The sequence below is a fragment of the Oratosquilla oratoria genome, chromosome 33 (assembly GCF_046742065.1).
Source record: "Oratosquilla oratoria isolate Oo_2021 chromosome 33, ASM4674206v1, whole genome shotgun sequence".
NCBI lineage: Eukaryota > Metazoa > Arthropoda > Malacostraca > Stomatopoda > Squillidae > Oratosquilla > Oratosquilla oratoria.
Window position 1 is genome coordinate 44,986,983 of NC_134809.1, and position 15,264 is coordinate 45,002,246.

The 15,264-nt window shown below is 40.5% G+C and overlaps 1 protein-coding gene across 11 annotated transcripts in view; it reads left to right on the forward strand.

Annotated features, from left to right (window-relative positions):
- kst (spectrin beta chain, non-erythrocytic 5 kst) overlaps positions 1 to 15,264 on the forward strand; it is a 377,873-nt gene that overhangs the window by 284,309 nt on the left and 78,300 nt on the right. For all 11 annotated transcript variants that reach the window (XM_076172895.1, XM_076172894.1, XM_076172904.1 and 8 more), the window contains 11 exons: positions 1,400 to 1,531; positions 1,753 to 1,887; positions 2,633 to 2,896; positions 3,109 to 3,259; positions 4,547 to 4,680; positions 5,085 to 5,341; positions 5,588 to 5,774; positions 11,617 to 11,817; positions 12,237 to 12,467; positions 14,502 to 14,816; positions 14,941 to 15,183. In XM_076172895.1, coding sequence (XP_076029010.1) covers positions 1,400 to 1,531; positions 1,753 to 1,887; positions 2,633 to 2,896; positions 3,109 to 3,259; positions 4,547 to 4,680; positions 5,085 to 5,341; positions 5,588 to 5,774; positions 11,617 to 11,817; positions 12,237 to 12,467; positions 14,502 to 14,816; positions 14,941 to 15,183 — 2,250 coding nt within the window. The remainder of the gene's footprint in view (positions 1 to 1,399; positions 1,532 to 1,752; positions 1,888 to 2,632; positions 2,897 to 3,108; positions 3,260 to 4,546; positions 4,681 to 5,084; positions 5,342 to 5,587; positions 5,775 to 11,616; positions 11,818 to 12,236; positions 12,468 to 14,501; positions 14,817 to 14,940; positions 15,184 to 15,264) is intronic.

Below are 15,264 nucleotides of genomic sequence, written 5' to 3' on the forward strand. Positions count from 1 at the left end.
TTACTTTGTACCTCTCATATGATTCCCATGTCCTAATTTGTAGCCAATCTATGAATGCCTGCTTCTTCTCTTCTACACCCTTCTTTGCTTCCTCAACCTATCACTCATTACTCCTCCTTCTATTTCCTCCCGTTCTCCTTGTTCCACACACCATCTTTGCACACCTTATGACTCCCTCCTTGAACCATCCCCATTCCTCCTCCACTCTTAGTTTTGCCCTAGCCTTCACTCCCTCCCACTCCTCTCTCAGTTTCTTATACTCCTTTTCTTTCTCATTTAAGCAGTTCAATCTAAGTACCTCCCTACCTTCCTCCTCCACACTTAGTTCTACTCTATCCTTCATTCCTCCCCACTCCTTTCTGAGCTTCTTGTGCTCCTTCTCCTTTTCTTTCTCATTGAAGCAGTTTACTCTAAGCACCTCCCTACCTTTTATACTTTTCCTCTTTCTCCATCTATCCTTCACTCCCAACTTACCTTCCACCAAAAAATTATCTGATATTCCCCCACTCTCTCCCATTAAAGCATATACATCCTGAACTCTTTCTACTATACACCTGGTACCACTATATAGTCCATTAAAGCCCTATCTACCACTATTCTATCCACCACCCTCTCCCATGTGTACTTTGCTTGACTTGCTAAATATTGTATTTGCTATCATGAACTATTTCTAGACACATGTCTATGATCATCTCTAAAGTATGATTTTTTCCTGGAACTCTACACTTCCCAACCACTCTATTTATTTGTTCATTTCCTACCCTAGCATTAAGATCTCCCAAACCCTCTATACATTTGTTTAAATCTCTCCAAGAAACCTCCTTTTTCTCTACACACTTCTCACTACCAGGCCCATATGCACATCACCCTTCACAGTTTCACCTTCATCCACATTAATCTCAAAGAAACCTCCCTCCACTCCACCACACGTTTACCTATATTTTCACTTACTAGTATAGCCACCCCTTCTTTCTCTTGTCCTTTTTTCTCTCCCAACTACACTCCCAAACTCAAACTCATCCCTATGTTTCAACTTAGTTTCACTCAATGCCAAAATGTCCATCTTTCTTTTCACAAACATACTGCCTACCTCCTCCCTTTTAGACCTATCCCCGTCCCTTTTTTGTTGCCTTCTACGACTCAAGTGGGAACATTCTTTGGCAGTATTGTTCTCCCCTACCACAGGGTTCAGTGAAACAAGGAAATGAATATTTGGAGAAGTGATACAGGACAGTATTAACCACTTCATATCCCTAAAGTATCGGCTGCATGCTACTTAGCTGCTATTAACCCCATGATAACATGCAGCTAATACCCCAGATGGAGAGCCAGTACCTCAGACAGGGTATTGTTTTGTATGAAGTAATAAAATTTTTGTTAAAGGTTTTCGTGTTTTCAGGCTGAAATTGATGGACGGAAAGATGTATTCAGAAAACTTCGAAAGTTTGGTGGGAAGCTAATTGATAATGACCACTTTGCCAAGGACATCATTCAGGAACATTTGCAGTCTCTTAATGCTACTGAGGAAAAGGTCAGTGTCTGGATCCAATCAAGAAGTGAGCTTTTTTGGTGGTCTGACCTCCATTCATCCTTTTGGTGTTGCCCCTTGATGGTATAGATCAGTGACACCTGGCAAACATGTTCATTGTTATGCATATATCAGTATCTTATTCGTATCCTTATTTACTGTTTTATTCATATGTTAGTAATGTTCATTGCTTGTAAAGTTAAGGCAATTTTACATTTATGCAGGTTGATAAGTGTTGGGCAGACAGGGAACGAATGTTGACCCAAGCTCACAAGCTGCAGGTGTTTATTGAAATGGCAGACCAAGCTGACTCGTGGCTTTCCAGTAAGGAAGCCTTCCTGAACAATGATGACCTAGGGGTAAGCTTCAAAGTTTTAATTATGAGAACACGGGGTAGGCCAGAAGCATGAGGAGATAATTTATGCATAATTTTCAATCTATCGTGTGATCTCCCCTAGTCAAATAATTTTGCATGGTGAATATCGCACTTTGATGACATTTGACACACTCCCTTAAGAAGGCTCAGTTGAGCTGAAATCCGGATCGGAGAATATGTCCACCTATGCACGAGTTCTACAGAGTGTAGACCCTGCTACAAGGCGATTAGTGAGATCTTTTGAAAGTATCTCCAAGAAAATTATTAATGCAGAAAACAGCATCACCTTCAACAAAATTTGTGTATTAGAAGACTTACTGCCTGTATATGTTTAATTATGTTCAATTTTATAATTTTATTGTTTTTAATCTGATGTTTAAAATGTAAGTAATTCAGTTTGGCTACCTTCCTTATGAGGGGGAAGTAGTCTATTGGTATATGAATATAATTCATGTTGCTAACTTGATTTTAAGTATTGTAATTTTTTCATTAAAATTTTGTTCAGTACCATGCATTTGTAGATCTGTGGAAATGGAATAAACTGTTACTTCTATGTGCTCAAAGATGTAATGGCATAATTTATCTAATAATTTACATGTTTCCTTGCTTACACTCAGACAAATGGATGTTGGTTTGAAGTAAGTTTATTTTGAGATATCTCTGTATTTTGTCTTCACTATAAGATGCCAAAGGTAAGGATTTAACATGTCTTACTTTTCTTCATCCAGGACTCCATGATGGCTGTGGAGACTCTGATACGAAAGCATGAAAGCTTTGAGAAAACATTTGAAGCTCAGGGCAGTAAGATAGAACGCTTAGAAGAGCTTGCCAAGGAGATGTTAGATGACAACCATTATGATTCAGGTGGTATTCAACGACGCCTTAAGTTGGTAACAGAAAAGAGGGATCGTCTACAATATTCTTCAAGGCAGCGTGGCAAGAAATTAAAAGAATCAAAATTATTGCAACAGTTTCTCAGGAACATATATGAGGTAAAAATACATCCCAGGGTTGCTGAGATAAGGATAGTTTCTATCCGTACACGGTGTTGGCTGGTTGAAAGCATATACAGTTTTGTGTACAAGTTTGCAATGGTTTGTATCTGATTTTAGATTAAAAAACTGGGGTGTAACTTATACAAGGGCTAAGCTAAATCTGTCATGGTGCAGTACACTTTTTAATCTACATTTTTCTGGATTTCAAGGTTGAAGGATGGATATCGGAGAAACTTCAGGTTGCATGTGATGAAAGTTATCGTGACCCAACCAACCTGCAGTCTAAGATACAGAAACATGGAGCATTTGAAGCAGAGGTCATGGCTAATTCGGGGCGGGTCAGTGCTGTGGTGCAAGAAGGTATGTAAATGGTGAAGAAATTTCTTGCAGAAAAATGGCTTTGAAAGTGTTGTGTAATCTTTAGTGGATAAGTGGGAGGGCTGTCTATATATAATGAAAGTGGGGTTTAACCAGCATTGGCATTTTAGCCCTGTTGTTGGAGTGCAGTGCTTTGCAGTATTGTTTTTGACCCAAACAGTGGTCAAGGGACAGGGATAACTCTTCATTTGCAAGGGTGAAAGAGTGAAATTCACAAGATAAAAGGGACAGCAAACGGGTATTAATGGGTGAAGGGTGGGTATTCACCTTATAAAAGGGAAATTACTTTTTGTTATACCAAAAGGCCATTTCCTACTTGTGAGGAGGGTGGCCAAGTCAAAGTATACACACCTACCTTTGACGCATCCCATGCCCATCCCATCTTAGCTTTTTTTGGATAAAGGGTCATCCCTGTCCCCTGCTCACTGCTTGGATCAGAGGAAATACAGTAAGATATAGCTAAATGTACCTTGCAAAATTACTTTAGAAATTTATATATGTATATATATATATGTATATATATATATATATATATATATATATATATATTTATAAATGTATATTTATAAATGTATATTTTATATATGTATGTGTATATATATGTGTATGTATGTATATGTGTATGTATATATATGTGTATGTATTTATGTGTATGTATATATGTGTATATATATATATATATATATATATATATGTATATATATATGTATATATATGTATATATATATATATTTATACATATATATATATATATGTATATATACAGATATATATATACATATAAATAAATATATATTTATATAAATATATATATATATATATATATATATATATATATATATATATATATATATATATATATACACACACGCACACACATACACCAATGGCTGTTTCCCCCTTACAAGGGAGGTAGCCAGAAAACAAAGGCATAAAATCCACTCCTACCTATTCCATCCCCACATAAACCACTCCCATTTACCTGCCTCCCTCCCTCATATCTTGGCATCTCCTGGATGACAGGTCATCCCTGCATCTTGTCCACTGCCTTGGGTCAGCCTTTACCAGATCCATAAAAGCCAAAAAAACATCCTTTCCTTTTCTTAAAGCTTTCTTACATATGTCTTGCCACAAAAACCTGATCCACGCAACCCCTGTCTGTGTAATGTAATGAAATAAAATAGATATAATTAGCCATAAGAATGAATTTGGCAGTGATATTCTCCTGATATAAACTATACATAACCATACTATTTTTCTGCAAAACAGGTGAAGGGCTTATTACTGAAGGGCATTACGCAGATCAAGAGATCCAGGCTCGATTGGATGGTTTAGACTCTCTCTGGAAGCAGTTGCAGGATTCCTCTCAGTTGAAGAAGGACAGGCTAAATGAAGCCTACCAGGTGTGTATATAGTTTAATCTAAAAGTAAAGAAACTTGCTCTGACATGTTCACAGAATTTGTGTGTTCTTTACTTTAAGTAATACCACAAACACAGACAGATTGTTGACAGAGTTAATTGTTGAGAAAATCCCACCTATGATCCTAGTTAAGGACAGGTAAGGACATACTCCCTTTTTCCTGTTAAATTTTTTGTGTTGGTATGTAACCATAGCACTGACATTTTTGTTACTCCGAGGATATATCTGAGAGGTGTAGTGGAATACAGGAATGGTCCTTCATCCCAAGTGAATAAAATAGGAGGAAGACAACAAATTCATTTTTAGATGGGTTATGAGGCAGAAAAGGCCCATTGGCATATATATGATGTTCCTTTGTAAACTTTTATTTTTTATGAACCTTACAGGCTTTGCTTTTCAACCGAACCCTCGACGACCTCGATTCTTGGATGGATGAGGTTGAGACCCAGCTGCAGTCAGAAGACCACGGGCGTGACTTGACATCGGTCCAGAACCTCCTGAAGAAACATCAGCATTTACAGTCTGACATTAGTAATCATCAGTCTGATATTGACCAGTCCAGGGATGTGGCACAGAGCTTTGTTTCGGCAAAACATTTCATGAGTGAAGAAATCATGGAAAGAACCACAGCTGTCAGTAAACGGTAAGAACAGCTTTTCATAAGTTTTGACTTGCATCACACAGTTCTCAAAATGTCCCCTGAACCCCTGCTCAACAAAGACCACCATATAACTAGATGTAAAAATAAATCCAACATAAAAGAAAACATTCATAAACCCCAAAAATAAATATGGAAAGACTACACAGAGGAAATGGAAAAGAAATTAGGAGACCTTTTCCATAGACCAATACCCATACATTAACTGGATTGTTTTGTTTTATTTTACAGATACGAATCTCTTCATGAACCAGTTCAAATAAGGCACGATAATCTTGAGGATGCTTTGCTATTACAACAGCTCTATCATGATATTGAAGATGAACTCCTGTGGCTCAGTGAAAAGGAACCTCTGGCATCCAGTGAAGACCTGGGATCCTCTCTTCTTGCAGTACAAAACTTGCAAAAGAAACATCAAGTGAGTCTCACCCTCTTTTCTCTTTGCCCCTCATCTCTCTGGCTGTCTCTCATCTCTCCCCTCTCTCCCCTCTCTCCCCTCTCTCCCCTCTCTCCCTGCTCTCTCCCCTCTCTCCCTGCTCTCTTTTCTCTCTCCCTGCTCTCTTTTCTCTCTCCCTGCTCTCTTTTCTCTCTCCCTCCCTCCCCCTCTCTCTCCCTTCCCTCCCTCCCCTCCCCCTCTCTCCTTCCACCTCCCCCTCTCTCCCTCCCTCCCTCCCTCCCTCACCTTCCCTCCCTCACCTTCCCTCCCTCACCTTCCCTCCCTCACCTTCCCTCCCTCACCTTCCCTCCCTCTCCTTCCCTCCCTCTCCTTCCCTCCCTCTCCTTCCCTCCCTCTCCTTCCCTCCCTCTCCTTCCCTCCCTCTCCTTCCCTCCCTCTCCTTCCCTCCCTCTCCTTCCCTCCCTCTCCTTCCCTCCCTCTCCTTCCCTCCCTCTCCTTCCCTCCCTCTCCTTCCCTCTCCTTCCCTCTCCCTCCCTCTCCCTCCCTCTCCTTCCCTCTCCCTCCCTCTCCTTCCCTCTCCTTCCCTCTCCTTCCCTCTCCTTCCCTCTCCTTCCCTCTCCTTCCCTCTCCCTCCCTCTCCTTCCCTCTCCTTCCCTCTCCTTCCCTCTCCTTCCCTCCCTCTCTCTCCCTCTCTCTCTCTCTCTCTCTCTCTCTCTCTCTCTCTCTCTCTCTCTCTCTCTCTCTCTCTCTCTCTCTCTCTCTCTCTCTCTCTCTCCCTCTCCCTACCTCCACCTCCTCCCCCAAGGTTTTCGTATATTGGATCAATATTTTTCTTACATGCAGCAGTTTGCAGTAAGTTTGGATATATTCTGGCTACTCCTCTCCAGGATAAGAGTGAGGGAAGGAGGGGTGGTGAATGGGAGTGGAGTGGGTGTGGTTGAAATAGGTGGGAGGGGAATAGTGCCTTTTGACATTGGTTTACTTTTGTAAAGGAGAAAAAGTCCTTTGTGTGTGTGTGTGTGTGTGTGTGTGTGTGTGTGTGTTTTCTCATCTAACTTGTGTGTGTGTGCGTGCGTGCGTGTGTGTGTGTGTGTGTGTGTGTGTGTGTGTGTGTGTGTGTGTGTATATATATATATATATATATATATTGGGAGTGTAAGTGGGAGGTTATCAGGAGGGAAGAGAGGGCGAGGGAGGGAAGGGGTGGCTATTCTAGTAAGTGAAGAGATAAGTAAACATGTAGTGGAGTGTAAGGATAAAATGGATGAAGGTGAAACTGGGAAAGGAGATGTGGGTCTTTGTAAGTGCATATGGGCCTGGCAATGAGAAGAGTATAGAAGAAAGGGAGGCCTTTTGGATAGATTTAAATGAGTGCATAGAGGATTTAGGAAGAAATGTCAATGTAATAGTACTGGGAGACCTTAATGCTAGGGTAGGAAATGGTCTAATTGATGGAGTGGTTGGGAAATGTGGAGTTCCAGGAAAGAATCGTAGTGGAGAGTTGATGGTGGAAACATGTCTAGAAAGAGAGTTGATGATAGCAAATACAGTGTTTCGGAAGAAAGTCAAAGCATAAGTACACATGAGAGAGGGTGGTGGATGGAAGGGTGGTAGATAGAGCATTGATGGATTATGTAGTGGTAAATAGGACTATGATAGGAAGAGTTAAGGATGTACATGTGCTAAGGGGAGAGGGTGGGGGAATATCAGATCATTTTTTGGTGGAAGGTAAGTTGAGAGTAGAGGATAGATAGAGAAAGAGGAAAGGGACAAAAGGTAGGGAGGTGCTTAGAGTGAACTCTTTAAAGGAAAAGGAGAAGGAGTACAAGAAGAAGCTGAAGGAGGAGTGGGAGGGAGTGAAGGATAGAGTAGAGCTAGGTGTGGAGGAGGAATGGGGATGGTTCAAGGAGGGAGACACAAAGTGTGCAAGGATGGTGTGTGGAACAAGAAGTACAGGAGGAAATAGAAGGAAGGGTAGTGAATGGTGGGATGAGGAAACAAAGAAGGTTGTAGAAGAAAAGAAGCGAGCTTTCACAGATTGGTTACAAAATAGGACGTGGGAGTCATATGAGAGGTACAAAGAAAAGAAAAGAGAAGTAAAGCAAAAGGTAAAGGAGGCAAAGAGGAGAGCAGATGTGAAATGGGGTAAGAGTATGACAGAAAATTTTGAAAGTAATAAAAAGATGTTTTGGAAAGAAATTAAGAGAGGAAGAGGAGGCGAATCAAGTAGAGAAGAAAAGGTAAAAGGTGCAGATGGAGAGATGATAATGGAAGAGAAGGCAGTAAGGGGAAGATGGGCAGAATATTTTAGGGAGTTGCTAAATGTGAAGGAGGATAGGGAGGGAAAGATAGTTGCAGTGGGAAATGCTAAGAAAATGAGAGTGCTGAGTGAGGAAAATGTAGGAGAAATAAGGAAGGATGAAGTGAAGACAGTTGTTAAGATGATGAGAGCAGGTAAGGCACCTGGTCTGGATGGATGTCATGCAGAATGTCTAAAAAAAAGAATGTACAGTGATGGACTGGTTGGTGAGGTTATTTAATGTTTGCTGGAGAGAGGGTAGAGTGCCGGAGGACTGGAGGAGTGCCTGTATAGTTCCACTTGTACAAGGGAAAAGGGGACAAGTGTGAATGTAGTAGTTTCAGAGGGATTAGCTTGTTAAATGTAGTTGGGAAGGCTTATGGGAGGATCTTGATTGAGAGGATTAGGAGAGGAACAGAGGGAGTAATTGGTGAGGAACAGTGTGGATTTAGGACGGGTAGAGGTTGTGTAGATCAGATCTTTGTGGTAAGACAAATATGTGAGAAAGCTATAGGAAAGGGGAAGGATGTTTTTTAGGCTTTTATGGATCTGGAAAAGGCTTACAATAGGGTAGACAGAAAGGCACTGTGGGAGGTTATGCAGATGTATGGGATAGGAGGAAAGCTTCTGGGAGCAGTCAAGAGTTTTTATGAGAGTAGTAGAGCTTGTCAGGATTAGAAATGGAGAGAGTGAGTGGTTCGAGGTAAAGGTGGGACTTTGTCAAGGATGCGTTATGTTGCCCTGGCTGTTCAACTTGTACATGGATGGGGTAGTGCGAGAGGTAAATGCAAGGGTAGTGGGTCAGGGATTGGAGATGGTTAAAGAAAATTGAGAAAAGTGGGAGGTGAGCCAGCTGTTGTTTGCTGACGACACTGCGCTTGTGGCAGGATCAGAGGAGGGACTGAGGAAGCTGGTGACAGAGTTTGGAAGAGTATGTGATAGATGAAAGCTAAAGATAAATGTGGGTAAAAGTAAGGTGATGAGATGTACAAGGGGTGAAAGTGGCAGTAGACTGGAAGTGAGCATTAAGGGAGAGCAACTGGAGGAAGTGGATAGTTTTAGATACTTGGGTGCAAATGTGGCAGGAAAAGGTGGAGTGAAGGTGGAGGTAGAATATAGAATGAGAGAAGAGAGTAAATGCCTTGGTGGATTGAAGAGTGTAATGAGGAATAGACATTTGGGAATGGATGCTAAGAGGAGACTGTATGAAAGAGTGATTGTGCCAACAGCACTGTATGGAGCAGAAACATGAAACATTAGAGAGGAAGAGAGGAGTTTGAATGTGTTTGAGATGAGGTGTCTGAGAAGTATGATGGGGGTTACTAGGCTAGATAGTAAGAAATGAGGAGGTGAGGAGAAGAACGGGGATGGAAAGGGAGTTGGGAGATAGGGTTGATGAAAGAGTATTAGGATGGTTTGGACACATTGAAAGAATGAGTGAAGAAAGACTAGTAAAAGAGGTATGGAAGGCAGATGTGGAGGGAGTGAACATGAGGGGACGTCCTAGGATGAGGTGGATGGATGGGGTGAAGGGGGCTTTGGGGAAGAGGGGAATGTCTGTTGAGGAATGACGGGAGAGGACAGAAGATGGGTGAATGGAGAATTGTTGTATATGGATGATGATGTGATGCACGAGGTGGAATGGGGGTGAGGTAGTATGTGTGAGCAAAATTTGACGCAGCCCAAAGGGATTTCTCCCCATCTTCTCCTTTTATGCATGGGGGGACAGAGAGGGGGGGGTTGCCGATTTAATGAAGTGGCCTTGCTGTGGATGTGCTGTGTCTTGTGACACTGCTTCTGACCCAGGGCAGTGGACAAGGTGCAGGGATGACCCGTCATTCAGGAGGTGCTAAGATAAGAGGGAGGGTGGAGGGGTGTGGAGTGTATTCAGGGATGGAATGGGTGGAAATGATTTTATGCCTTTTCCTTTTTGGCTACCTCACTTGTAAGGGGGAATAAGCCTTGGTATATGTATGTATATACAGGAGTCAAATAACGCGGATTCGAATAACATGGATTCAATCATACGCGGATTTTATTTCAAAACCATCTCAAATGTAGATGACCGTTTTATAATTCGCGCCAAGTCGGGCACGCATACGCACACACGCAGCAACATCGCAAACATTTTTGGTGACTGCTTTCTATTTTACCATATACAGGTAAACGTCGACTTACTATGGCATTAGGTTTCGATAGAGCCATCGTAAGACGATCTCATCGTAAGTCGATCCCCACTCTGTTCCGTGGTCACTGTACCTAGCCTACCTGTATATTAACCACCAGAGATACTGAATATAGCCTATTAAACATGTACAGTAGTTTATTTAATTATTTTTATCCTTTTTACCATATTCAAACACTATAATATGTATTTTCAGTACGAAACTTAAATCTCGCGGGCAGCAGCCAATGCCAGCCGTACGACGTGACGTAATAATACTCGCATCATAAAATATAGTCACCGCTTATATCGATCGTTCTCTCTTTCACCCGCGAATTTTGAAAACCACAGAGAATGGGATTCAGGGCACATATGAGAGAATGTAAAAACACAGGGGCGACTACAATAAATATAATCAAGACGCCGATATGGCAGCGTCGCGAATCCACTTGCTCCTCATGACGCCTACGTGTGCGGCACCGTATGGAAGGGGTTAAATTATCATATCGTCGTCGTCGTCGTCGTCATCGTAAAGTCGAACAATCGTAAGTCGCGGCCATCGTAAGTCGACGTTTACCTGTATAGTTGATCCTCATATAACACGGTCATTATGTGCACTGGGAACTGCTCAAACAAGGGTGTGGGGCTAGAGGATAGCTGTGGGTGGCTGCCTGCGGTTACGTGTCAACCTGTTGAAGTGTAATGTTTCTTTCGTTTGGAACACAACTAATAAGTCTGATAATGACTGCGCTTGTCGTGTCTTAATTTCTCTTATGAGGTTCTTGTTGTTACTGGTGGTGGTGGTTTGGGAGATCAAAAACAGACATACACATGCTTACACACGTGTAGACACGCACACGTAGACATGTGTTAGACAACCAGTGTATGTTGTCAATGCGTGTGCGTGTACACACACATACGAACACAGACACACACATGCACATGCTTACTTGTACATGTGAACACACATACACACACACACACACACACGCCACACACATACATACATACGCCACATACACATATACATACGCCACACACACACACACACGTGTATACGCCACATACACACACATATGTATATACGCCACATACACACATGCATATACGCCACATACACATATGCATATACGCCACATACACACACATGTATATATGCACAAACACATACATATATGCCACAAACACCACATACATCACATACGCGCACACACACACACACACACACACACACACACACACACACACACATACATACGGTTCTCGGTATTTATTATAGAAAATCAGCATATGCGGATTTGGTCATATGTGGTAATTTCAGGAACCTAACCCCTGCGTTATTTGAGGGACTCCTGTATACATGTATATATGTATGGAATAATTTTTTGTACTTGTTACAGGCATTGGAGGCAGAGATGCAAGCACATGAGCCAGTTATCAATAGTGTGAATAGTCGAGCTCAGCAGATGATTCGATCTAGTCATTTTGCAGTTGGAGACATTGAAACACGAATTAGTGAGCTCTTGAAAAGTCATGCTCGTCTTAAAGATTCAGCAAGTATTAGGAGGCTCAGGTTACTTGATGCAGTAGAGTCTCAGATGGTATGTATTTGAATACATTTTTCTTGTATGTAATATATCCATCAATGTAGACAGGGTCCCCAATATATGAATGGTTTATTATATTGAACAGATTTTTGTTTTAATTAGGTTTGAGCTTGTAAGGGGGGAAAAGCTGAAATTTGGACAAGTATCAAAGAGCAAACTCTTTGCTATTTAGTTTGTATATTTTTTCATATGCTGATATGTTGAGTGGGTTTGGAATAGATTAATCTACCTTAAAAGGAAAAAGGGCCCTTTGGTATATGTATGTATTGAGCTGGTACAGAGAGATGGCGTACCATACCTGAAAACAAGAACAAACTTTTTATATCATGACAAGGTGTATATACTATTTTTTCTGATGTGATATTTATGTATTGTTTTAACTTTGCATTAAATAAATGCCATTGTCATTATAGTTTTACAGTGAAGCTGGAGAAGCAGAGGGTTGGATGCGTGAAAAGCGCCCATTGCTTGTGTCCCTTGACTATGGAAAGGATGAAGATTCTGTCATATCCCATACCAAGAAGTTAGATAATCTATGGCGAGATATTGTGAATTTCAACTCTACCATGGAAAAACTGAGAGGTCTAAGTTCTAGGCTGACAGAGAGAGGACATTTTGATAGTAAAAATATTACTGCAAAGATGGTAAGTGAAATTAATCCCCCCACACACCCCCACCCCCACACACCCCCACCCCCACACACCCCCACCCCCACACACCCCCACCCCCACACACCCACACCCCCACACCCCCACCCCCACACACCCCCACCCCCCACACCCCCACCCCCACACACACATATTCATCATAGTGACAATGCGCATATATTAGTGCTCCTGAAATACTTAAAAAAAAAAAAAAAAAAAAATCAATAGTGATACAATTATAGACTGCCTAGGGTGTGATATATGGGAAGAAGAGTGCTCATGGATACCCAGAATGATTAATTTACAACATAAATAGTGTGTAATTGAAGTGAAATGGAAGAAAACGATGACAGGCCAGAGAAACCACAAGATGGCTGTCCGTCGCATTACAATGTAAACATATACCCAAGGTTGAAGCAAAATACATAGGTTTTAGATTACAAAGAGGCACAAAAAGGTTTCTTCTTGATAATGGCAATGAGGGTCAGTTCTCTTAATTTAGTGGGTACGAAAGAAAGCTCTTTAGTAGAGTTATAGACATAGAGGATATGAAATCTTCATTAAATGAGATGTTGAAGGATGGAAATAATGCGGTACTCATGGGAGACTTTAATTGCAAAGAAATATATGTCTGTTGAGGAAGGAAGAAGACAAGATAGGGGTGAGTGGAAAATTGTTGTGTATAGATGATTCACATAAATAGCAAACATTATTGGAGCCAGTACAGATCCTTGCGGTACTCCACTGATCACCTCTTTCCAACCTGAATATTTTTCTCTGAGCACTACTCTCATCTTTCTACCAATCAAGAAGTCCTCCATCCATTTTAGTAGGTTCCCTTGTATCCCTCCTTCATGTTCAATTTTTTTTTTTTTTTTTTTATATTTTTTTGTGTGGTACTTTGTCAAAAGCTTTTTGTAAGTTCAGGAAGGCACAATCAGCCCATCCATTCCTTTCTTGCACTATGTCTATTAAATTTAAGTAGAAACATATCAAGTTTGTGGTACATGATCTTCCTTGTATGAACCCAAGTTGTCTTGGGTTTATTATATTAAACCCAAGACAATTTGTAGGTCAGTTGTCTTGCATTAGGACAGGTGTATAGAAAAAATATGAAGCAAAAGGTAAGTATGTTTGGGGTATGCATGGACTTGAGAGAGTGCATATATTATGGACTTCGTAAGATATATATTGGGGTTAATGTAGAAACTTGTGTTACTGTTATTCAAGTACAGTCTCTTTTTGTTTATCAAACCTAAGCACTTTAACTTGATCACATTAAGACCAAGATTGGAATATGCAGCAACGATGTGGTCACCAAATACAAAAAAATGTATAACAAAACTTGAAAGAATACAAAGAGCAATTACAAAATTGGCACCAACACTCAAAACTATCATGAAGAGAGACTAGCAAAACTTGAGCTACAGACATTAGAGCAAAGAAGAGAGAGAGGAGATTTGATAACTATTTACAGAATCATGAAAGGCATAGAAATTATTGATAGAGAGGATCTAATAAAATGGGATGATAGAAATACAAGAGGACACGGAAAGGAAATCAAGAAAGACAGCAATAGAAGAGATCTGAAAAAGAATAGCTTTCCTCACAGAGTAATAGACATTTGGAACAAGTTAGATGAGAAAGTAGTGTGTGCAAAAACAATACATGAATTTAAAAATAGTTTAGATAAAATGAGATATAAAGATGGGACACCACGAGCATAGCTCCCCTTCCCGTAAAATACAACTAGGTAAATACATACATTAGGGTCACTCACTATGATTGTTGATGTAATATCTGTGGTATTATACAGTTAATGCCTCCTTCTTACCACCTATGTTTATTTCCACCCCTTGGTGATGAGTTCTTTATTTCAGTTTGTCATATCCCTGATGGATGATTTTTTAAGCATATGCATTTCCAGCATTTTCCTTTGGTGTAGCCTTGCTAAAAATGAAACCGTGAAGGAAGAACTTGTAGAAATGTGTTGTTCATTCTTTAGATTACATTTATTTTATTTATTTACAGAGTGAAGTAGAAGAGTTGTACAATGAACTTAAGAACCTCAGAGAGAAGAGGGCCAAACGCTTGGAGGGCAGTCAGAAACTTTTCAAATTCTTAAGGGAGTGTGAGGAGGTAGTGGAGTGGGTGAATGAGCAAATGTCAGTTGCTGCAAGTGAAGATTACGGTCGGGATGTTGAACATGTTGAAATTTTAATTCAAAAGTTTGAGTCCTTTATGACAACACTTATGGCTAGTGAAGAAAAAGTAATACATATCAAGACAACAGGCAAGCAGCACATTGAAGATAAACATCCAGAACCAGAGAGAATACAGGAAAAGGTTATTGATATTTTAATTTATTCCTTTTGTCATGCTTATACTAAAAGTAGTTGAAAACTGTGACTAATGGTAATTTTTATTATATTTTTCATATTTATCTATCAATTAATTTTTATATAATCAGATTGATGAGGTGCAGCAGTTGTGGGAAGATTTAAAGGAATTAGCATCGGCAAGACAGGAAGCCTTAGCTGGTGCCAAACAAGTGCATGTTTTTGATCGCAATGCTGATGAAACTATTAGTTGGATTGCAGAAAAGGATGCTATCATCTCATCGGAAGATTATGGTCATGACTTGGAAACCATTCAGGGACTTGCTAGGCGTCACCAAGGCTTTGAAAGGGACTTAGCAGCTGTGAAAGAACAAGTAAAGATTTAAAAGAAGTACTGTATATATTGGGACAATGATTAAGTGGAAAGAAAATATAATTGATATAATACAAATTAG